We start from the raw sequence: 25,155 nt of genomic DNA on the forward strand, positions 1-25,155 counted from the left end.
GAAACAGGCATAATCCTGCCTCAAATGATCCTGTTACATATTAAAGTATAAGTCACTAAAATCTTCTGGAATTAGTAGTGATGGTTGCACAATTTTGTGAATACTGAAAATCACTGAACTGTATACTTTAAAAGTGTGAATGTTATGACATATGAATTATACCTCAATTTTTAAAATATGTTATTAAGTATAACCTGGATAGGATTCTGGAACTGTAAAAGGACATTACTTGAAAAGCTAGTGAAATCTGGATTCGGTCTATAGTTCGGTTAATAATAATGTACCAATTTTAATTTCTTAGTTTTGACAAATGCACCATGGTTATGTAAGATGTTAATATTAGGGAAACTGGGTGAAGGATATATGGGAATTCTGTACTATCACTGCAAATTTTACATAAATCTAAAATTATCTAAAAATAAAGTTTATTTTTAAAATGTATGTCAGATCATGTAATTCCACTGCTCAAAACCCTCCCATCTTATTTTGAGTAAAATCCATAGCCTTTTAAAAAATTTTTGAAGACCCTGATCAGTGTGACTCAGTTGGTTGAGAGTTGTCCTGTGCACCAAAATGTTGCCAGTTTGATCCCAGTCGGGGTGGGGTGCATGTGGGAGGCAGTCAGTCGATCGATGTTTCTCTTTCATATCAATGTTTCTCTCTCTCTCCATCTTTCTTCCTCTCTATCTCTCTCTAAATCAATAAAAACATATTTTTAAAAAAAATTTTTTTTGAGGAAACTCCATACAGTTTTCCATAGTGGCTGCACCATTTTACATTGCCAACAACAATGTACAAGGCTCCCAATTTCTCCATATCCTTGTCAATACTTATTATCTTTTGGGTTTTTAAAAAAAAAATAATAATAACCATTCTTGGTTATTATTATAACCAAGAATGTGAGGTCTTGTGGTTTTTATTTGCCTTTTCTTGATGATAGTGGTGCTGAGCATTTTTCATATATACAGTAGTCCCCTCTTATCCACAGTTTCACTTTCCACAGTTTCAGTTACCCGTGATCAACCGCAGTCTGAAAATATTAAATGGAAAATTCCAGAAATAAACTATTCATAAGTTTTAAATTGCATGCCTTTCTGAGTAGCGTGATGAAATCTTGTGCTATCCCTCTCCCTCCCATACAGAACATGAATCATCCCTTTGTCCAGCATATACACACAGTATACATTACCCATCCATTAGTCACTTAGTAGGCCTCTTGGTTATGAGAGAGAGAGGGAATGTGATATCTCTAGAGATCACATTCACATAACTCTTATTATAGCATATTGTTATAATTATTCTATTTTATTATTATTGGTGTTCATTTCTTAGTGTGCCTAACTTATAAATTACACTTTATCATAGGTATGTGTATATAGGAAAAAACATAGTGTATATAGGGTTTTGTACTATCAGGCATCCACTGTGGGTCTTGGAACGTATCTTTTGGGGATAAGGGGGGGATTACTGTACCTGCTGGCCATGTATATGTCTTCTTTGGAGAAATGTCTATTTAAGTCCTTTGAGAGAACTACCATATGATTCAGCAATCCCACTTCTGGGTGTGAACCCAAAAGAATTGAAATCAGATCTCAAAGAGATTTCTGCCATCCCATGTTCAATGTAGCATTATTCACAATAGCCAAGATGTAGAAACAACACAAATATCCACTGATGGATGAATGGGTAAAGAAAATGTGGCATGTACATACAATGGAATATTATTCAGTCTTTAAAAAGAAGAAAATTCTACCATTTGCAAAAATATCGGTGAACCTGGAGGACATTATAAAATAAGCTAAAGTAAAATAAGCCAAAAACAGAAGGGCAATGTTTTTATTTATAGGAGATATCTAAAATAGTCAAACTCATAGGATAAAACAGTGGTTCTAAGGATAAAACAGTGGTTCTAAGTTCTAGAGATCTGCTATACAATATAGTGCCTACAGTTAACAATACCGTACTGTGCGCTTAAAAATTTAAGAGGGTAAATCTCTCGTTAAGTGTTCCTACCACCAAAAAAAGAGGGGGAAGGGAACACAAGGAAACTTTTGGAAGTGATGAATATATCTGTTATCTTGATTGTGGTGACGGTTTCACGGGTGTTTGCATATGTCCAAACTCATCAAATTGCATATATTAAATATGTACAGTTTTAAAATTATACCTCAATAAAACTTAAAACAACAACAACAAAAAACCCCAAAACCTTCACAAAGGCCTTCAAAGCCCTGCACAACTTGGCCTTCCCACTAACTCTCCAGCCTCACGGCTGACCACTGTCCCCCAGCTGCAGCTGCACTGGCCTCCTACTCTTCTTGGATTGTACCAGGCATACCCCGGCCTCAGGGGTTCTGCATTTTCTGTTCCTTCTGCCTGGGATACTCTTCCTCCAAATACCCCACACCTCCTTCAGGGCTTAACTAAAAAATCCTCTGCTCACAGTTTACCTTGCCCACCCTGATTAAATCTGTAAACACCCCTCACTTCCTATCCTCCTTACCCTGCTAGATCTTTCTCCAGAGCACTTATCACCAGAGAACACACTGTATATTTTACTTGTTCATTGCTAGTCTAGGGGAATACGGAATTTGGGATTCTGTCTGTTACTTTCACTGCTGTATCTGTAGCACCTAGAACAATGCTTGGTGCATACAATGTAAATATGACTGACTGAATGAATAAATAAATAAACACGCAGAAGTTTGGCGTGGTCAGAATGGCTGCCGAACATTGTATATGTGTGACTGGAAGAAATGGGAGGAGTCCAGGCACCTCACAGGAAGAACATCACACAAAGCATGCAACTTACCCCCTCCCTTGATGTCTGCCTCCCACCGCAGCTCACGTCGACTCCTGGGATTAGAATGTCTCTATTTTATACCCTCCTCCCTTCCCCATCCTGCAATGCACCCCCTCCTTCCCAGAGGTCTTTCTTACCCACTCTACCCAATACTGAGCTCTTTCTTTTAAATTTTCACTGCATTCACTCAGCACAACACATTTTAGGTCTTTATGGTTTCCTGAATTGTTTTATCTCCCCAGCTACACTGCACGCGCCATCAGGGCAGGGCTCTGCCAAAGGGGTCAGCCACCAACCACTGCAGACTCAGCTCAGGACTCAGAGAAAGAATTCAGGTGAACGTGCATCAACTCCTAAAAAGGATACAAAGTCTAGCTCAGATCACATCCAGACTCCTGGTTGCCACAAATCTACCCTTGAGAACAACAGAGTTAATAATAATGAAGGCTTCCAATTAGTGAGCGCTGACTATGTACCAGGCAGCAGGCTAAGAATTATCCTACTTCATTCTCTCAAAGACACTGTGTGCTTGTTGCTAACATTATCTTTACTTTAGAAAGAAGCAAGTGAAGCACAGAGAGGTAACTGGACTTCAACAAGGTGAAGTGGCAGAAATGGGTTCGGAGCACAGTTCAGACTTACTCCAAACCACATGCTGCACTGCTTCCTAAACAAGTACATCATTTACAGGGGATGTCGGCACACTGCCATTAAGTCAAAACCAGAGGTCACCTTGGACTACAGAGCTGGATGGAGGATGATCCTGCCTCTGAGGATGTTATTAAAAGCTAGAGCCAACTCTTATTACCACAAGGCCACCTTCCTAACATGCTCTCCAGCTGAGAGGGTGCACTTCCTCTCTGTACTCCCTTCAAACTTTCTGTACCTCTCTCAAGGCATCATTCATGTCTATGGCATCATCTGTGTTTGTGTACATGTTGTATCTCTCTTGCTACATTGAGTGCCCCTGAGTCTGACCAATCCCTGCACAGCCTACTACAGCCAGGCACAAAAATGGGTCCTTGAAAGCAATCATGGATTTTCATTTGTCTTTTTCTTTTTTCTGCTTGTAAAGATCTTCCCCAACATTAACCTGAAAAACTCATCTATTTGCCAAGACCCAGCTCAAATGTCCCCTCCTTTGTGAAGCCCAAAATTACTTTGCCAGGCAAAGGTAGCAGCTTCTTCCCGTGTTCCTACAGCACTTTCTTCATCCCTTTATTATGTCATTTACATTGTGTTGTAGCTGTTTATTTGCCCTCTTATGACAGTGCCTGGTACATAATAGGTACATGACACATGTTTATTGAATTAAAGAATCCACAAACAGCTTGTAGGTTATTTCCTTTTCTCCCGCACCAATTTGGGTGAAGGGTAGGAGTCCGTGTGCCCAAAGAGTGGAGGCCCCTTGAATAGCTAATGAGGATTACTGATCAAAGTATTTGCAAATTACAAAGGCAGGCTATGCCTGCAATTCTGATTTGACTTCCCATAGTCTTTGTTGTGATTTTAGAGATCAGATTAAACCTCCTCTAGCAGCTGGCTCCTACAGACTTTGGAGATGAAAGTGTCAACATGTCTCTGCAGCCACACCAGGAAACTTGCTGCCTAGAAAAATCAATTCTGATTATCATAAGAGCTGAGTATGGGCTGTTGTGCTCAGGAACCGTCTCCATACTCCTGGAGCCATAGGGACCTGTGCCTGTTCAGCCTCCAGCCTCTTTTGTGCTGCCCGTCGGTCCCTCTGTTGAGAGACCCAACTTATATTCAGGTGGCCAGATTTCACCTTCCTGCAGGTGGCAGGAGAAGCACTGGAATGTGTTAGGAGACCTTACAGTGAACCCTTAGTAAAGTCCTGTCTTTCTTTGGACTCCAGCCTCTGTGATGAGCTCCAAATTCACAGGCTTGTGAGCACCTAACAAGGTGACAGGCATTCTCAGCAGGCAGGGTAAGCCTAAGACACAGGCAATACCTGTTTCAGGCAGTTAGCACAGGGGGCTCTCACTAGAGGAGAAGGAACTGGAGGTAAAGCCTTGAAAGAAAGGGAGAATTTATATTAGATCTTTTCCATGTTATTAATAGATGTTGTGGTAGTCAGAATAATACCGCCCCCCCACCCCACCAAGATATCCACATCTTGATCACCAGAACCTGTGAATATATTACCTTGCATGACAAAGGGGACTTTGCAAGTGTGATTAAATTAAGGTTTTGAGATGGGAAGATTGTCCTGGATTATTCATGTGAGCTCAAGGTAATCACAAGGGTCCTTATGAAAGAAAGGCAAGATCAGAAAGAGAGAGTTTGGAAAATGTTATACCTCTGACTTTGCAGATGGAAGAAGGGGCCCCAAGAAAAGGAATGCAGGAGGCCTCTAACAGCTGGAATAGGCAAGTAACAGACTCCTAGAGTCTCCAAAGGGTGCATTCCAACACCCTGATTATAGCCCAGAGAGACCCATTTTGAACTTCTGATGTCCAGAACTGTAAGATAATATATGTTGTTTTAAACCACTAAGTTTGTGGTGATTTGTAAGAGCAGCAATAGGAAACTAATACAGATGCCCATGAAACAGCTGCCCAATCTCATCTAACAACCCCTTATTACACATTCTTAAAGTCTAGGGAAAAATCAACCTCTCTTTAATGTCCTAGTTTGCTTCTCTTACCAAAATAAGAGAACTACGGTACTCATTTTATTTCACTTTCGGAGTTAGAGGTAATTTCAGTCTCACCAGTTCTGAAGCAGAGAATGTTTCCTATTCATATTAATTTCTCTATCCCCAATGTCCGGCATAGTAAATATTTGTTAAATGACTGCCCAAGAGCCACGCTCCTCCTTGGTCTAGGTTTCTGTTATGATTATCTTTCCCATTACATTTTATTGTACTCATATCTAAAGTAGAGGTCTTTGACATTCCCAGGTTTAATATTCACTAATTTTAATATTTATGAGTGACTCCAAAGCCATGTGGTGACCTAAAATTTCATCGAGGCTGCATGTGAGAAGAAGGTAGTTGGCTAGTCAGTGAACCTAGCTGACTGCCCAACAGCCCCATCTCACCTGATCTGAGTCTCAGCTCCTGGTTACACAGGGAGTCACTCTCATCACTGTGGAATTCAAGATTCCCCGGAAATCTTTTAAGACTCCTCTTATTTCGCTCAGCTTTCACCATTCTGCTTAATCTCCCTTTGGAGTGCATGCTTACTTGTATCTATCTCTTTGATTATAAAAAGAAGCTATTAGCGGAGGAGCCCTCTTTCCCCCCTCCATGGGGAAGACTGTCCAGGGAGATAGAGACTTCTACTGCAGACCTGGGTAGGATGCTTCAGGCCTTAAGAATTAGTAAGTCTGGGTCACTGAATATTGTATGGGCTAATTGCAGCTAGCGACTCCTGTCAGCTTGTGATTGGATTTGTATGTCTATCTGACTCCAAAGTGAAGTATTAGCAAGATCCACTTCCTGGAAGACTTGAGCCATGTGCGTCATCGTAGCTTTTACCAGTAATAAGACTGTCACATTACTCCCCATCTCTCTGCCTCCTGCATTTATCTCTCAATTGATTCCAACCTTAGGTGGGGAAGAAATGGAGTATCATTTCTCAACCTCCCTAGAATCTTAATAAAAATTAACATTTGTTGAGTGTTTACTCTGTGCCAGGCACTATGTTAGTGCTTTCTACACATTTCTTAAAAAAATCATTACTAACACAGCGAAACAAATAGAATGATGGAGGTACACACAAGCACCCCAGTGACTGTGGGCTTCAGAGCAGGGGGTTGAAGTGAAAGAAAGAGGAAGGAGAATAGTAATACCAGGACATGCCCAGGAGTAGGGACAGTGGCTTATACATCCTTCACAAAACACAGAGTAGTTGAACCTTCAACAGAAAAATTCTGGACAGGCCTGCTGGTCCATTCCTGTCTTTATAACAGTAACCCCAGACACATGAGACACTACATGACATGCAACTCACCAAAAAAGCCTCACTAGTGGGAGTGGGAAGGAGAATATTCTGTCTTTTCCACGGTGGAGGCCACTGCTACCACATCCCCTAACAGGGACCATGCCTGGGGTGAGCTGGCGTGGGGAAGGTCATCAGCTAAGCTAGCCTTTTAAATTGTGAAAAGGGTTGAGCCTGAGAATTCCCGCTGTAAGCCCAGGGATGAGACACCTAAGTCACAGTTCAGTGATTGCTGAGCTCTGAGTCCCAGTGCTTGGGTTCGAAACAAGCCTATTTATTTTCCTTCAGGGCCCTTACCACAGATAAAATTAGATATTTTTTATTCATGTACTTAGTGTCTATTTCCCCTACTGGAGTGTACACTCCATGTTTCCCCATAGCTAGCACAATGCCTGGCACAAAGTGAGTACCAGATAAATGTCTACTGATTGAATGAAAGAATGAAGCTTTTTGCCTGGCTCTGCAGAAGTTAACTTGATATCTCTGGTCTCAACCACTCTTTCTTTAAGGAGGTAACCACTTCCCTGAGTCAGAGGGAAGGTATGAAAGACACATAGAATGATTTAAAGCACATACAAGCCTGGCCGGGTGTGGCTCAGCGGTTGAGCATCGACCTAGGATCCAGGAGATCGGGGTTCGATTCTGGTCGGGGCACATGCCTGGGTTGTGGGCTCGGTCCCCAGCTGGGGGCGTGCAGGAGGCAGCCAATCAATGATGAGTCTCTCATCACTGGTGTTTCAAGTCTCTCTCTCCCTCTCTCTCCCTGTCTCTGAAATCAATAAAGATGTAAAAAAATAAAAATAAATAAAAAATAAAGCACATACAAGAAGAATTCGCATGGCTGACAATATCCATAGTTGTCCTGATCTACTCAAGGCTTCATAATTCTCCTTGGGCTTTCCTTTCCGTTTCTTCACTTGATCTTCACAACAATCCATGAAGCAAGAAAAGCAACGATTACTTTTTCCATTTGATAGTTGGGGGAACAAACCTATGGAAGTGAAGGGTCACTCCATACACATAATAACTGTGGGACAGAGCCAGGACTCCAAAGTCCTAGGTCAGCTCAGTCCTCCCATAGACCCCCGGATTCTCCCCTTGACCAGCATAAGACACAATAGCCCCTGCAATGGGCCCCACTAGAGGCAGCGAACGGCCTTCTCCCGCTCTTCTCTTCCCACAGGTCTCCAGGGGTTGCTTGGCAACCAGCACCCAGCAGTAAGTGGCCTCCAGTCAGGTTTGTTGCTGTGGAGCTTCCAAGTCTCCCTCCCTTCACACCTGTTCATGCTCACTCTCTATTAATAAGACTTCGCCCCTACCCCCACCTCCCCAGTAAGATTCTCTTCTTTGATCCACAATAATTAACCTCCCAGGTTACAGAGGGGGCTCTCAGGAACCTATGTGGGGAGGGACCCCAGGGAACAAGGTACTATCAATGTCTTCATCATCCAACATCCCCCAGAGATGACAGAAACTCCTTCTGTGAATGGTTCTTCTCAAAGATGCTCAAGCCTCCTCTTCTTCCCTCTCCACCTTTCGCCCTGACAATGGCTTTCTGCAATCCTCTGGGAGAGATCAAATAGGCTGGAGAAATTTAAATGAACACTTCATGCTGTGCTAGTGAGTCCCTGAATGCAGTTCCAGCACATCTAAAACGACAGGTGGGAAACCTTGGGAGGGGCCCAGTCACCCTTTGCATGTGGATCAAGAGCAGAGAAAGGAAGAAACCTACCATTTATTGTGTTCCTAATATGTGCCAGGCACAATAGTATATTACCACATTTAGGCCCCCCAACAAGCCTGGCAGGCTTTTACAGTTGAGGATATTATCTATTCACAGAAGTGAAGTGACTTACCAAAGCTCACACTGCTTAAAAAAAAAATCACAGAAATTTTGTTTACCAAAGTAAATATATATGAGTAGATATGTATTTCTTCCTCTCTATATACGATTCTGTAAATTCTAGTCCTAACTCTCTACCCTCATTTCCATGTATGTCATTTTTGTCATTGTCTTAGTGTTATGTACCAAATGTTTGTATACTTCCCCAAATTCACAGGTTAAAGCCCTAATTTCCAGTGTGGCTATATATGGAGATGGGGACTCTAATTAAGATTAACTGAGGTCATAAGGGTGGGGCCCTGATCTAATAGGATTAGTATCCTTATAAGAAGAGACATGAAAGAGCTGGCTCACTCTCTCTCCATGTATACACCAAGGAAAGGCCAGGTCAGCACACAGCAAGAAGGCATCTGTATTCTTGCCAGACATCAACCATGCTGACACCTTGATCTTGGATTTCCAATCTCCAGAACTGTGAGAAAATAAATTTCTGTTGTTTAATCCATCTAGTCTGTGGGTTTTTGTTATGGTAGCCTGCGGAGGCTAATACACTTAACTCAATTCCTTATAACTTAGACAAACCACTAGTTTCTTTGCCTCACTCCCATCTATTGTCCAAACTGAAACCAGAGATTTTTCTAAAATGCAAATTGACCTTATTAAAACACATCTATGTCTCCCCAATGCCTATGGTAGTCTTATCCAAATTTATGCCCCTATTAAGTAAGAAAAATGAAGACACAGCACCCACAATATTTGTATATTTAAATTATATATACATACTTCTACTTCTGTACACAAAAGATGTTAAAATACATAAAATGACATAAATACTATTTAAATGTTTAAATTTTAGTGTATTTATGAACAGTACAGAAAACTCTTTTTACAGAAAAGCACATATGCATACATACACCAAAAAATTTTCCTAATTTTTTTTTTTTTAGTAAAAGCAATGTGATTGGGTCAAATCTAATTAGATTGTCATTTATTTTACCTCAAAACATGGCCAACAATGAAGTTGTGCTAGGAGTCAGAGAAATATCAGTTCAGCCATTTTCTGTGCTCATTTGGGCTCCCTATAATTAGTACAGTCTTCAATCAGAGGTTTCTTTGCAGGACTCTTTTAAAGCCACATATCCATTGTGAGGGTTCATTTAGTTAAAATTAGGTAGTAAAATCAATAAATCCACTTAACCAGGCACAGGAAAACGGCAAAAGCTCACGATGGGCTAAAAATGAATGAAAAGTGAGGGAGCCTCCACTGCCAACCCCTTAGAAGGGCAGAATGTCTATTCCTACCTGAACATTTTTCTAGTGTAGAATATGTGACCATCTGATGTGGAGAGCAAATGAAGACATCTTTATCAATCTCTATAATAAGTATTAGTAAACATTTATTTTCTCTTCACAGATAAAATAAACTCTAATAGTTTCTCCTAAGGAGTCATCAGGCATTTACCCTCTGACCCATGGCAAGAACCTTCTGTTTGTTGTGCAAGGTCTCTTTGACCCCCAAGCTGCCACCTAATAGCCTCTCCATAAAATTTAACTCCGCACATCATCCCTGCTCCTTCACAGCCTTACTCTAATTAAACTGTGTTGCTCACCATGCCCCAAATATCCTGTGCTCTCACACCCCACCCCTCCTCTACCCCCGTGTGTTGGCTGCAAAGAACATGTCAGATAACTTAAGTGGAAGCACTTGGCACATAATAGGTACTTAATAAATGCTTATTGATTCTCGCCATGAGGTAGTTAAACTAGATCAGTGGTTCTTCAATTTTAGCCTGCCTCAAAACCACCTGGAAGGCTTGTTATAACACAGATTGTTAGATGATATCCCAGAGTTTCAGATTCAGTGGGTCTGAAGAGGGGCCCAAGAACTTGCATTTCTGTCAAATTCCCAGGTGATGCTGATGCTGCTGATCTAGAGGCCACACTTCTAGAACCAACAAACTAAATGGTCTGTATAGCTTCTGACATTTTTAATGATTTATGATTCTTCAATGCTTTTAATAGAGATAAAATGAACAAAATTAACTTTTATCTCCATATAAATTAGTACTTAACATTGTCATACATGGAAATATAGGCTCTATAAGGTCTAATGTGCTTCTCAACAGTGTACAGAAAAGCACATAATTTAGAATCAGAAGATCTAAGCTGGAATCCCACTTTATAGTTGTGTGGTCAACCTAAAGCAAGTTAATTATTCTCTGAATCTGAATTTTTTTCTTCTGTCAAATAGGAGTGTATTAAAATAATACTTGCCTCTTGGGGTAATTATAAGGTAATATGTTTTATTCATTTTTTTTTAATCCTCACCTGAGGATATTTTTTCCATTGCTTTTCAGAGAGAGTGGAAGGAAGAGAGAAAGAGAGAGAGCGAGAGAGAGAGATCAATGTGAGAGAAAGAGACATTGATTGGTTGCCTCCCACATGTGCCCCAACTGGGGCGAGGGATCAAGCCTGCAACCAAGGTACGTGCCCTTGGCAGGTATTGAACCTGGGACCCTTCAGTCCACACGCTTATGCTCTAACCACTGAGCAAAACTAGCTAGGGTAAGGTAATATTAATATATGGAAATAATTTATAAAAAAAAATTACTGTATTCAGACTATACCAATAAGATATATGCACAATGTATTAATGTATATTTAACAAGTCCAATAATAAGTAATACATGTTTTGGATACTTAAAATGACAAATTTTCAAAATTTCTAATCTAGGTGCTAACTCACTATTGAAAAGTATATGATCTATATGTTGCTATATCATCTCAAATATTGTATATATTTTATTAGTACCACTGGTAGATACCAATAATAGTAGCTGTGGTGGCCAGCTTCCAAGATGGTCCCCCATGATCCTCACCTCCCACAATTCATGCCATTGTATAGTTTCCTCCTACATTTAATCAGTGACTAATAGAATACTCTAAGGCTAAGTAATAGGAGACACTGCCACTTCCACTTTGGTTTCTTGGATCTCTCCAAGAGCTAGGGGAAGTCAGCTGCTATGCCATGAAGACACTTAAGCAGCTCTGTGGAAAGAGCCACATGGGAATGAACTAAGACCTTCTACTAACAGCCAGTACCACACATGTGAATAAGCCACCTTTGAAGGGAATCTTCCAGCCCCACTCAAGCCTTCTGATGACTGTAACCCAAGCCAGCATCTGGCTGCAAGCTCATAAGAGGCCACAAGCTAGAAACTAAGCCACTCTCAAATGTTCAGATCATAGACACTGTGTGGTAATGAATTATTATTGTTGTTTTAAGCCATCAAGTTTTGGAGTGATTTGTTATGCAGTGATAGACTATGGATACAATAGCTAACATTTATTGTGCATTAACTATGTTCCAGGAACTATATTAAGCACCCATATATAAGTAGTCCTATGATGTAGATGATATTATAAGTAAGTGGCAGACCTAGAATTTGAATTAAGGTCTCTAACTCCAAAGCCCAGATTTTTGGTCACTCATTTGTACAGGCCAGGATAAAGCCTCTTGGATAGTTAAGCAGCAGAAGCAACTGAGCCCCCAGAGGAGAGCAAACTTGTATAAAAACAGCAAGGGGCAGTCCAGGGGCCAGACCAGCAATGGCATTAGTACCTGATGCTGTAAAACCCAGAAGTTCCAAACCGGCCCCACCCCGCAGGCCTGATTCTAGCAGACTAGTCCCCTGTCAGGATAATCCTGCCCAAGATGCCCCGGACTCACCCAGATCTGCAGCTTCACTCGCTTCTCATTGCGGTAGACTGTCTTCACCTTGAAGTCGATGCCCACAGTGCTGACAAAGGCTGGGGTGAAGGTATCATCGGCATAGCGGAAGAGGAAGGAGGTTTTGCCAACGCTGCTGTTGCCGATGATGAGCAATTTGAACATGTAGTCAAAATTCTGGTCGGAGGCATCTTTGACTCCAGCTTTACTATCGGTCACTGAAGCCATCTGCAGGAGAGACACGTGGTCACTCAGAAACACATCTCTAAGTGTCACCCTCACTCACCAACCTTTTAATGGTCACTCCACCATTCACATACTCATTCCCCACCCCAGCATCACTGAGGAAACACACACTACTCAGAATCACCCCATTACTGCACCTGTCCCAATGTTGTCTCAGGATTAGGTGGAACCCAGCTCCTCCCATTCATTCCTTCAGCAAATATTTACTGAGCACATTGCTCTGGGTGAAACCCTGTGCTGGGCATGGGGAATACAAATATGAATCAGACATGGTGTCTGATCTCTGAGTGGCCACAGAATAGAGTCAAAAAGCACGTACAGTAAAAAAAAAAGAGAAACAAAGCAGTAAGGAAGTCTTGGCTGAGGAAGCCCACAAGAAACATCTAACCCAAACTGGAGAAATGGTCAAGGAGAATCTACTATGGGGAAAAAAGACAAAACAGCAAACACATGAACATTCCAGGAACGGCCCAGTACAGGGCTATCATTCCCGTTTTAAAAACTTTTATGGCCCAGCCGGCATGGCTCAGTGATTGAGCATTGGCCTAGGATCCAGAAAATCGAGGTTTGATTCCTGGTCAGGGCACATGCCCGGGTTGTGGGCTTGATCCCCAGTAGGGGGCGCACAGGAGGCAGCCAGTCAATGACTCTCATCATTGATGTTTCTCTCTTTCTCTCCTTTCCCTTTCTCTCTCTGAAATCAATAAAGATATATCAAAAAAAAAAAAAACCCAAAGAATTAACTTTCTAAGCTTTATCTTCCCCTAAGTCTTCTTACCAACCTGTGCTACTTTTATACCAAATTACACACTCTACCCCAAATATGCAGTATTTCTTGCTTTTGTCCCCTTAGACATGTATTCCTCCTTTTTGCCTACACATTCCTCTCCTAACAAACTCCTACTACTCACCCTTACAGATCCAAATGAAATCTCCCCTGCCCTGTGCATGGCAGAGACATGCACTCCTGCTCTGTGCTCCCAGAGCACTGCAACAGCACTTGTATTATTTCAGAACTGTTTACTATTCTAGCTTCTCCTTTAGACGAAGTATCTGAGACTTAAAGTACTTCATTTCTGCCTCTCTAGCTTCTAGCACAAGTCCTAGTATGCAATCAGCACTCAGTAAACGTGTGCTGAATTAGTAAGAGTCACGTGGTCGCTCTGGGGCCCAATCTCATCCTCTGGAAAATAGGAAGAACAATTTCTGCCCTGCTTTTCTCACAGAGCTGTTACAGTAGGACTCAAATGAGATAACAATGAGGAAGACTTAAATAAACTGGTAAATCCCACAAAGGTGTGAACATAAGTCATTATCATTCCAAATCCTTCAAAATTTAGATCCTTTGCTTATTTACTTGTTCATTCACTCATTCATTCATTCAGCAAGTATTTACTACATGCCAGACCTTCCCTGAGACCCCGATGCTCTCAGACCTGCCACCACCCTCTCTTTTCCTAGAACACTTTGGATCTGAACTTCATAATCCAGCAAGCACTTGGTCCCACAGTCTTTAATTTGAGTCTTTACTTGCTTTTCTACATCTTACCAGCTGCAGGTACCCTGCTTCTCCATCTGTAATCTCTTCTTGTGTTCAGCACTGGGTACTCGAACAGGCTGGGTAAGTAGTCAGGGAAGGGTGGGAAGACAGCCCTAATGTGAGATAATGTTCAGGGTGTCACTCTCTTTAGGAATTCCTGCTTTTTTTCCCCCAAAGGAAAAAGAAAGAGGGTGAGACTGGTGGATTTATCTCTATGAGCCTCTCCAGTGAGCTATAAGGTTACAGCTCTCTTGAAGAAAGGTCAGACAAATATGTGGGATAATTTATTAGCAGCCCTTTAATAATACTTCCTTAAATAAGCCACCACTAGCCTCCGGTGGCCTCTGTTCTTTCTTCTCTTTTCTCCCAGCTCTCAAGCCTTTATCTGAGAGCCACAGCTGCGTTTCCTGTACCAATCTGCCCTGTGACAAGGCTCACTAGGCAGGTGTGGGACATTCCCTGGACCCCTGGCAACTGAGACATAGCATTTACATGGAAGAAGAAAGTGAAATTGGAGGGAAGGGTGCTTAAACTGTCAATAGCCCTAACTTTTCAGTTTTTCATGGTACAAGATGCAGAGCCTGTTTCAAGAATTGGCAATTCAAAAGAATTATGCTTTTTCTACCTAAAACAAAGAAAGGAACCACAATGACCTCACACTATCCTCCTCTGCTGCCAGTCATCTTTGTTTGTTTACAAGAGAGAATTCCAACTTTAAAAGTATATAGTCATTGTAAAAAATTAGAAAAAACCACAAGAGTACAAAGAGAAAAATTTTTATTACCAGATATCCCATCCATTCAGAAACTGCCATTGTTAACATTTTAAGTGTATTTCCTCCTTTATTTTTCATTCAATAAAACGCCATCTATTTTAAATTAGATCTTATTGTTTGTTAATTTAAAAGGTAATACACACATTGGAAATAATTCAAATAAATTTTTAATATTTGTAAATACTACTTTATCACCATCTACAGTTTGCATTATGTTCTTAATTTTAAGCATAAAAATAAGCAATATGAACCTAAAGGTTTACAGTGGGGGGAAAAAAATCCCACCCCTGATTCCCAATCTTTGGTTCCTCTCCCCAGAGGCAAACAAGTTACCAATTCATGAATCCTTCAGAGATAGTCTTTGCACATATAAGCATAGAGGTCTGTTTATATTTTTATCTGTATAAAATGATAACATACTATACATTCTAGTCTGTATTTTCTATGTATATTTTAATAACTAAGATCATATTTTCATTAGTTTTGTACCCTGCTCCTTTTCACTTAACATTATATCATAAATATTTTACTAGGCTTTTAAAACTCTTCATAAATATCAATTCAATTGACTGTTACATTATATTCCATCCAAGGATGTGTCATATGACCAATTCTTTATCACTGTATATTTAAGGTATTTTTCTGTTCTTAATTATTATAAATTAAACCACAGTGACCATTTCTTTACATAAATATTTGTTTGCTTTCCTGTTTATTTCCTCAGGGGCAATCTTAGAAATGGAACTGCTGTCAGAGAGTAACTTTACTAAAACACAGATTTGATCCTTACCTCAATTTTATGTCCTTTATCTTATATCATCCTCTAAATAAACCTGGGAGATAAAATTGGAACGACAGAAATTATTATTGCCATCTGATCAAGAAGGAAACTGAGAGCCAGAAATTAAGAGGACTTGCCCAAGCCCCGAAGCTGACAACAGACACTAGACCTAGTACCGTGCTGTGTTAAAGGAGAGTTCAAAATCCCTGCTCTGCTCCTCAGCTGGATTCTTGGGCAAGTCATATGGACTCTCTAAACCACAGCATTTTTACCTTAAAATAGAGAAAATACCACCTACTTCACAGAACTGTGGTGCAAATAGAATGAGCAGTTACCATATGTAAATATCGTGGCCTAATTTCCTGGCCCATGGGAGGTCCTCAATCAATATTATTTCACCGGCCCTTTAATTTATTCTGCAGTCAAATCTTGTTCACCTGCCCTCCCCCTGATCTAGGCTACATTATTTGAGCTTGTTTAATTAACTATCTGCCTCTTCTTCTGGAATAAGCTGAGTTGTATCCATCCTTACACCTGTCAATACTGGACCTACAGTCAACCCACAGGGCATATTACTCCTTTCAATAAACATTTAGTGAGCATTTGCCATGTGCCAGACTAACGATGTAAATGTTATATTATTGGTCTTCATTTTTCTGATGCAGCTGTTTACATTCTTAGATTCCTGGAATTAGAAGGGGTTTTGGAGTGGCAGCTTTATCATAACAGAAAGCCTGGCTCTTGGTCCCAGCTTTCCCAGTAACTCAATGTATGAACCTGGGCAAGTCACTTAAACTCTGAGCTTCAGTGTCCTCATCTATGATATGATAATATTACCTACCTTGCAGGGCTGCTGTGAATTTTAAATAAGAGAATGTATATAAGTGTGTTTTGTGCATGTACTGTGTGTGGAAAAATACCTGTGACATCGTGTAGAATCAGCCTTTATTAGCTATGTCTGCCACAGGTGTGAGAGTGGGGAGTAAGGCAACAGTCAAAAACAGTCTCAACTCCTGGCCTGATCCACTCCCCTTCATTTTACAGGTCAAAAATTGAGGATCCACAAAGAGAAGTGATTTGTCCAAAGTCACACAGCAAGCCATGACCAGAACTTCCATTATCTAATGACTCCTAGGTTGGACTGGACTTAGGGGGGGAAAAACCTGCAACAGCCCAGCCAGTGTGGCTCAGTGGTTGAGCATTGACCTATGATCCAGGAGACTGCGGTTCAATTCCCGGTCAGGGCACATGTCCGGGTTGCAGGTTAGATCCCCAATGTGGGGCGTGCAGGAGACAGCAGGTCAATAATGTTTCTATCTCTCTCTCTCCCTCTCCCTTCCTCTCTGAGATCAATAAAAACATATATTTTTAAAAAGCAACAAATAAACAAAACCTGCAACAGTTTCAGAGTGAGTAAAGAAGCATCCCCAGCGCCCTGAGCATCTCTGTCCTAGCACTTGCCATACTGTACTGCCAACATCTATTTATGTGCACACAGCGTAGCTTTCCCAGTAGGTGGTGTGAGATCAGGAAAAGGCAGAGGGCAGAGAGGTTCAGTTGGAAGGCACGTTCAGATGTAAGCCCCGAGGGGATCTTCTCAAGGTGGGGGCAGGGGCTACACAGACACTTGGAAGAGAGGTAAAAATCATCCTAGCAAGGCAGATCTGAGCAGACAGGTCACAGCACATGGCGAATGCAGAACCACACTTGTAAGATAACCATCAGTCAGATCTTCCCTCTCTTTTGTGACAGTCACATAAATGACAGAGCTGGGTAGCTCGCTGTCTCCGTGACAAGCAGTATAGATGAAGGCCTAGGGACCATCTGGGAAGTCATCCCTTGTTCCTGGCCAGGGGAAAGAAGAAAATGGCTCCTCTAAGAGTTAGTGTGAAAAACTAATAATGTGTTCAGTTTGATAGGCAGCAGAAATAAGTACCTAAGGAAGAAGCCAACTTCAGCCAGGAAAGGGGGGAGAGGAAGGAGAAGAGAGCCCTAAAATCCAGCAAGACGAGATCCACTCAATATATGAAGTGAATAGATGAACGTCTTTCTTGATGGGAAAAAACACACAAGATCGAGTCAAGAGACTTAGGTTGAGCCCTGGCTCTCTCAGCAGTTGTGTAACCTTAGGCAGATCACACCCTAGGCCTCAGTTTCCTCATCTATGAAGTGAGTTAATAAAATGACTTCCTGGCTAACCCTTGTAAGAATTAAAACCAGTCAGTGAGAGAGTGCTTTATAAAACCCTTAGATTTTTCTTTTTGTGTGCTTCATGTTTTCCTCTATCAGGTCATCCTGGGTAGTGGAAATAGCTTGGAATTCCAAACCAGACAAACTAGATTCAGTTTCCATGTCTATCATTTATTAGCTGTGAGACTTTGGCAAGGAATTTTATGACTAAAACACAGTTTCCTCATTTGTAAAAGCATTATTGGTAAAGCATCTAGATAGTATATGACATATAGGAAGTGCTCAGTAAATGTAATTCCGCCTTCCTATTGGGAACATTTATCAGTGAAGAGAGAGAGGGAGCTGGGCATATGTGGACCTCACCCTACTATACGCAACCTCCTCCCTAAAGCCATACTCTACTAATTTTTCTAATTCAGACTTTCTTCAGATCATTCCCCACTGCCAACCCATCACCATCACCCAGCCTACCTCCTCTCTGTTTCCCCACAGAAACAGTATCATAATAGCTATCATTTTTTGAGCACCTAGTAAATGCCAGGTATTTTCAGTGCATTCTATCTCGAATACAAGAGAAGCTTGGAAAATGTTCACTTCCTTCTTTCTCCAGACTGGAGAGAGAGAGAGAGCCATGGGTGTGGCGACTGGCAGAATGTAGGCACCCTTGTATAATAACATCAGTGGCCTTTCTCTTTTGTACGGTGCTTTATAGTTTATGAAAGTTCTTTTCGCCCACATTATCATATTTGATCCTCACAAATATGGGGGTAGATGAGGAAATTGAGGCAGTGGTACAGTCAGGGCTCGATTATTCATTCAGTCAACATTCACAGAGCACTTACTGTGAGCCAGGCCCTGTGCTGCACCCTGGGAAGATGAAGAGGAACCATAAGGAGTTCAAGCTTAGATGGGAAACCTTTCTAAACATCCTCTACAGGTTATTGATGCCTCCCTTCATATCATAATACTTAAGAAAATGGAGATTTATTTCCTGGACTAGAGATCATTTTAGAATTTTGCCTTCTCCCACACTGTTTCCTCTGATAGGAACATACTTTCTTCCACGACCAGCTAAATCCTTCATGACTAGAAAGCCTTCCCGGACCCATCGTCCTCTAGCAAAATGTCTCTCCTTTGGCTAGCACAGCACCAGGGCTTCCTGTGACCACAGTCAGGGCTTCTCAGGGACTCCCATTGTCTTCCACCCTTTACAGGCACAGAACAGGTGGGCATCCACCTGTGCGCACACACGCATCTAACTCCACCGACTATCCCCCACTCTTTCCATCTGGATTCTGAGAAAACTGGGGTGGAGGGCCCTGTCTTTCTCCCATCTCCCTCTACATCTCTATTAGCTTCCAGAGGCTGCTGCGGCCCTGCCCTCCCTAAGGTCTCTGCTCACACTTGGACTCCAAAACAGAGTCAGCCTGGGGACGAATCTTTCTGTCCACAGTTCTCATCTTGTCTCTGATCACAGGTGGCAATGTAACAGGGTCCAGCACCCGCGCCCCTTTCCCAGCCTTCCGAGGCGCCGAGACCCGGCTGCGCCTGGAAGCCCGCGGACTCCGCTGGGGGCGCCCACCCTCTTTCCACTCTCCTACCACGGCCCCCACCTGGCCTCTGACCCAGCGCACCCACCCCCTAACCCCCCCGGCTCCCTGGCTGCTCCACCCCAGTGCTGCTCCGCCCTCACCTGCGCCCAGAACTCAGGCGCCCACCGCCCACGTCCAAGGCCGCCGCCGCCTGGCTCCCTCAGCTCCCGCCCCTCCCTCTGCGGGCCCGCAGACCCCCCGACGTCCCCCTTTCCCTTTCTGCCAAGCTTCCCACCTCTGCACCCAGCCTTCGCCCCCCACTCGGGTCGCCCGCCCTGCCAGTGCCCAGCGGGGCTCCGGCTCCGCATCCCTCCCGTCCCCAGCCGGCCACCCCGCTCCTGCCCAGCGCCCCCAACCCTCGTCACCTCGAGGACTCCCTCTCCCGCTCAAAACGACCCCCGATGGCCAGTCCCCTTCCCTTAGCTCGTCACCTCCACGCCTCCCCTCTCTCTCGCTCCTCTCACCCGCGGGCTCTAGCCCTCCCGCCCCCCGGCCCCCCCCCCCCAGCCCCCTTCACCGCGCGGCCCCTCTCGGCTCCCCGCTCGCCTCTCCCCGCCCCCCACGCCCTCCGTTTCCCCCTCACTGCGCTCCACTGGCCGCTCACCGTTTCCCCCAGCCCTTGCGCCCCCTTTCTGGCTCTCGCACTCCTGCTGCCCCCCCCCCAGCCGTCCCCCGGGCTCCCCCTGCGGCCCTCGCGGTCCGGGTAGACCCTCCCTCTGCGCCCCCTTCCCCAGGCGACGCGCCCCTTCATTGCGGCGGCGCCCCTTCCTTAGCGGCCTCCCCCACCCCCTTCTCCTCGGCGTCCCCTCCGCTGCCCAGGGCTCCTCCTCAGCGCCCGCGCTCAGTCCCCCGCGCCCCGCGCCCCGCGCCTAGGACCGGTCCCTGGTCGTCCCCCGCGGGGCGCCGGGGCCGCGCCCCTCACCTGGGACTCCGGGTGCGGGACAGCGGCTCGCTCCCCAGCAGCGCGGCGGGACGGCCGGACCGGGCGGCGGCGGCGGGCGGCGGGCGGCGGGCGGCGCAGCGGGTTGGTGGAGCCGGGCGGTGCGGGTCCGTGCGGGTCGGGTCTGGTCCCCACCGCGGCGACTTCAAGCTGAGGCTCAGGCTCCAGCGGCCGCCGCGTCCAGGCCCCGCCCCCGCCCCGCCCAGGGGCGGGTCCGTGTTAGCCCCGCCCCGTTCCCGCTGCCCGCAGGTGTAGGGGATCCATCTATCTGAGAGGCCCTCAGTGTCCCAATATCTCGGTGACTATCGTGTTTTATCTTTTTAAACGTTTTTTAAAATGTATTTATTAGAGAGCGGGAGAAAGAAACATGGACCTGCTGTTCCGCCTGCCGATGCTTTCATTGGGTGTTTCCTGCGTGCGCCCTGACGGGAGGGGGTTGTTGGCGGTGTGTGGGACCCACGACCTTGGCATACAGGGAGGGTGCTCTGACCAGCTGAGGGACCAGGCCAGCGCTCTGTTGCAATTTGTCTTCATTCTCACACCTCATTCCACAGACTGAACTTACTGCGGTGATCAGGGGGCTCTGATGATACTGTAAACGATGATGATGGGTGCCCACACCTGCCATTTCCAAAGCACTTTCCTGTCTGTTCTATCACTTCATCCTCACGAAAGCTTAGGAAGAGATGCAGAATCTGAACTGCTAACTACAAGAGGAAACTAAGCCAGAAACCTGGGCATTGTCCTCTACCCTATGCCCTACGTCCCGTCAGTCTGCTGATAATACCTCCTCAACATATCCTACCTGTCCCTTCCCTTTCTCTCCATCTCCGCTGCTCTCTCCCCGGTTCAGGCCTCATCACTTCTTGGCTGGACTAATGCAACAGCCTCCTAATGGGTCTCCCTGCCTCCACTCTCCAGTCCATTCTCTACACCAGCAGCCTGAGTGATCCTTCTAAATGTCACCACATTACCAGCAACCTTGTTAAAACAAACAAAACACAAAAACAAAATAACTTTCAGTGGCTCCCCATTACCAACCAGCAGCCTAGAGTGCCTGGTCATTAGGAAGCCCCAACTCCACGAGAGAAGGCAGCTACATCAGGTAATTAGCGCTGTACCCTCCCATCCTGACCTGGACCTCAAGTCTTCCTGAGGTCACAGGAGCTAGCTGCCCAGAACTAGTGCCTTTGTGACTGTAAAATTAAAACTCCTATGCTGCCTGCCCCCTCACTCCCTTTCTCCCACAAGACCCTAGTTTCCTCATTTCAGAATGGGTGTGATGATAATGATTATTCATTCTTCACAGGCATAATGAGATAACATATAAAACCATCCTTTTACAGTTGCAAAACAATATGAGAACAGATGGCATTGCATTTATGTAGCCTCGGGTCTTCTGATTACTTTCTCCTTCCCCTGAAAGGCCATGCAGTGAAATGGAAAGAGCACAGACTTGGGACCAGACAGATCTGGTTCCACCACTTGCTTGCTGTGTGATCTTATGTAAATTACCTACTTTTTCTGACACAGGCACCTCATTCTCATCTGTAGAAATAGCAATAGTAAGAGCTAGCTCCCAGGGTCATTCACAATGAAGATCAAATAAGAAAATGAGAGAGCAGCTGGCAAGCACTTGACAGAGTGCCAGGCACATAGTAAACACTCAATGAATAGGAAACACTGTCGTTATTATAACAGAAAAAGTGACATTTTTAACCACAACTGCCTCTAAGAAGGATAGACCCTAATGCTCAGAAAGTTCTCTGTCCTACTTAGGGCCTTGAGGAGTGTGAAGATGTAAGTGTGGGAGGAGGGGGAGGCACTAAATTGCTCTGTGTCAAAAAGGGAGGACAATTTGGAATTCACTTGGCAAAATGGGAGGGAGAGATAATAAAAGAGAGGTGGGGGGGAAGAAAATCAGTGTAAGGTTAGGTGCTACGTGGTAAAGGGTCAGAAAAAACCCTCCCATGGCAGGTGGACAAAGGGGTATTTAAGCGCTGGAATACACAAGGGATACGTTGTTTATTACACGTATAATGTAACGGCTTTCTTGCCCTCAGGAATTCAGTAGAGGTCGTTACACTCAGGAATGCTTTCTGAGAGAGGGGAGTCGTGAGGGTGAGCGGACAAACTGAGCAATGGGCTTTGTTTTTCTGAGTTGAAAAAAAAGACTAGCGGCAGAGACTATCAGAGCACCAGCCCTGGTGGAATTGGCAGAAATCTCCTGGAGGGCTTCAAACTTACAAGGGTGATAAGATGTGAAAACTGAGCTTCAATCCTGTTGCATTTAGATCTTAAAGGGGCAGAGAGGCCCTTTGGGCTGTACCATTTATGCCCCCAACAGCTACCTCCCTAAGGGCAAGCAGGTGACCACCAGAGAGAAAAATTTTTTAAAAATCAAGTTATTTTAGGCTTTCTTCACATCCAGATCCAAATGCCCAGGTAAGAACAGAAAGGACAAAAGTCTACCTTTCCCCCTGGGTCACATTGGCAAAAAGTTATAATCGTTAAGACCTTAAAATACTCTGGGTTCATTCACATCTTTTACCTTATTTGGCCCTCAATTTAATCACGCAAAGTATTGATTGGCATTCTCCTTTTTATAAACACGGGAAAGAGAAGTCAGAAAGTTCAAGTGACTTGCTAAGGTCACACATCTGGTAACTAACAGAACCAGATACCACATCTGTCTGACTCCGACTCCAGGGCTCTTTCTATTAGACCCACAATTACGGTTACGCAGTGAATACCATTGTGATTAAGAGTCTTATGAACAACATTTCCTTAAATATATATATTTTTATATATATGAATATATATATGTATATAGATATGTTTTATCTCTATATATATAGTTAATCCTCACCTGAGGGTATTTTTTCCCTTGCTTTTTCAGAGAGAGTAGAAGGGAGGGAGAAAGAGAGAAGCATCGATGTGAGAGAGCTACATCGGCTCGTTGCCTCCCTCACGCACCCTGACTCGGGGCAGGGAGGGAACCTGCAACCAAGGTATGTGTCCAGGTATGAGACCCTTCAGTGCACGGGCCACACTCTAACCACTGAGCGCACCAGCCAGGCCTTACATCTTTTTTAGTTGCCAGAGTAATGAGCTTTCTCTAGCTCCTGGTTTTTACATGAAATAAAAAATTGATACTTGTTATTGAATAAGAATCAGTCACTTAGAAAAGGTAATAGCATAAGTGTAGATGTGCAATGTTCAAATCTTCACAAGGTTCATATCTACACCCCAGTGTGAGTCCCTCCTGGCCAACCTAGGCACTCAGAAGTGCTGACAGGTTGAATGTTTTCATCTGACCCCATCAGTGAGTTGCCTCATGCAATAGGGGAGCTGGAGAAGATGCCAGGAGGTCACCAGAACGTGTGAAGCAGCTCTAGAAACATAGGGTTCAATGAGACGAGTGGTGGAAGACAGGACTGGAAACAGGCAGGGCCAGATGTTCTAAAACTTCATAAATCATATTAGAAATTTGGAAATTTACCTTGCAAGCAAAATGTTTTAAGCAACGGAGTAACATGTTTATGTATGCATGTAAGAAAAATAGCTCTGATAGTGGTGTGACAGATTGATGGAAAGAGAGACAAGAGATAGGGAACACAGAGATTGCTGTAATAATCCAGGTAAGAGGTGAAGAGAATCAGAATTCAGGTCATAGCAGTGGGGAAAGTGGAAAGTAGAGAGATTTGATATGTATTTAGGAGGTAAAATTCCCTAGACTTGGTGACAGATTAAATGTGAGATATGAGGGAAAGTGACCAGGTAGACAGTGAAGCCATTTTCTGAAAACAATTGCTTCCTAACAAACCATCCCCCAAAAATCAGTGTCTTAAAACAGCAATAATTTGTTACTTCTCACAGTTCTGGGGGTGGCTGAATGGGTTCATCTGCTGCTTTTACCTGGGATCACTCATAAGCAGCCTTCAGCTGGAGGGTCCACTGGACTGGAAGGTTGAAGAGGGGCCTCATTTATAGATTCTGGCAGATGGTGCTGGCTGAGTGCTGGATGCCATGGCTCTTTGCCCTATTCTAATCCACTAGTAGGCTAGACCAGCTTATATGGTGGTCTTGGGGCAATGTTCCAAGAGGATAAATGCAGAAGATACAATCACTTTAGGCCTAGCCTTGGAAATTGCATAATATCACATATACTTTATTCTATTGGCCAAATCAAGTCACAAGTCCAGCCCAGATTCAAAGGGGTAGAGAAATAAACTCCACCTGTGACTGGGAAGGAGAGCAAAGGTGCATCACAAAGGGGCATAGATCCAGAAAAGGAGGAATCTATGGCCTCTAACCAATCTCCCACAGCAGTGGGAACAGATTTGGATAATACGAAAAAATGATGAGCATCTCAAATGCCACTTCATGTACTAACCATTTCCTCCTTCTCTGTGCTTCAGTTTCTTCATTTGTAAAATAAATGAATGAGCAGGTCTATTCTCTCTACACCTGCATCAGTTTATGAGGTGAACCTGGCTAATATGCACACTAAGGACACTGTCACATCATCCGGGCACACTGCTATCAGCAAGGGTGGCATCTGAGACACACAGGGAAACATGCAACAATGTGAACAGTTAGAATGCAAGTACCACCCGTCACTCCTCCCTCCCCGTCACCCACCCTGCCAATGCTTCACTGAAGCCAACCCATTCTACCTCCTGAGAACTCTCCATTCCACTCCTTCCTCTCCATCCACGGCCATAGCCTCCTTACTGTCCTATTCTCA

General features: G+C 43.9%; 1 protein-coding gene across 2 annotated transcripts in view; it reads right to left on the reverse strand.

Annotated features, from left to right (window-relative positions):
• RAB3B (RAB3B, member RAS oncogene family) overlaps positions 1–20,599 on the reverse strand; it is a 56,290-nt gene extending 35,691 nt beyond the window's left edge. For both annotated transcript variants that reach the window (XM_081143955.1, XM_081143956.1), the window contains exons 1-2: positions 20,388–20,599; positions 12,342–12,569 (exon numbers count right to left, since the gene is read on the reverse strand). In XM_081143955.1, coding sequence (XP_081000081.1) covers positions 12,342–12,569 — 228 coding nt within the window. In that variant the 5' untranslated portion in view covers positions 20,388–20,599. The remainder of the gene's footprint in view (positions 1–12,341; positions 12,570–20,387) is intronic.
• Between the last annotated feature and the right edge of the window lie 4,556 nt (positions 20,600–25,155).

This window comes from Miniopterus schreibersii (assembly GCF_964146895.1).
Source record: "Miniopterus schreibersii genome assembly, chromosome: 8".
In the NCBI taxonomy this organism is placed as follows: domain Eukaryota; kingdom Metazoa; phylum Chordata; class Mammalia; order Chiroptera; family Miniopteridae; genus Miniopterus; species Miniopterus schreibersii.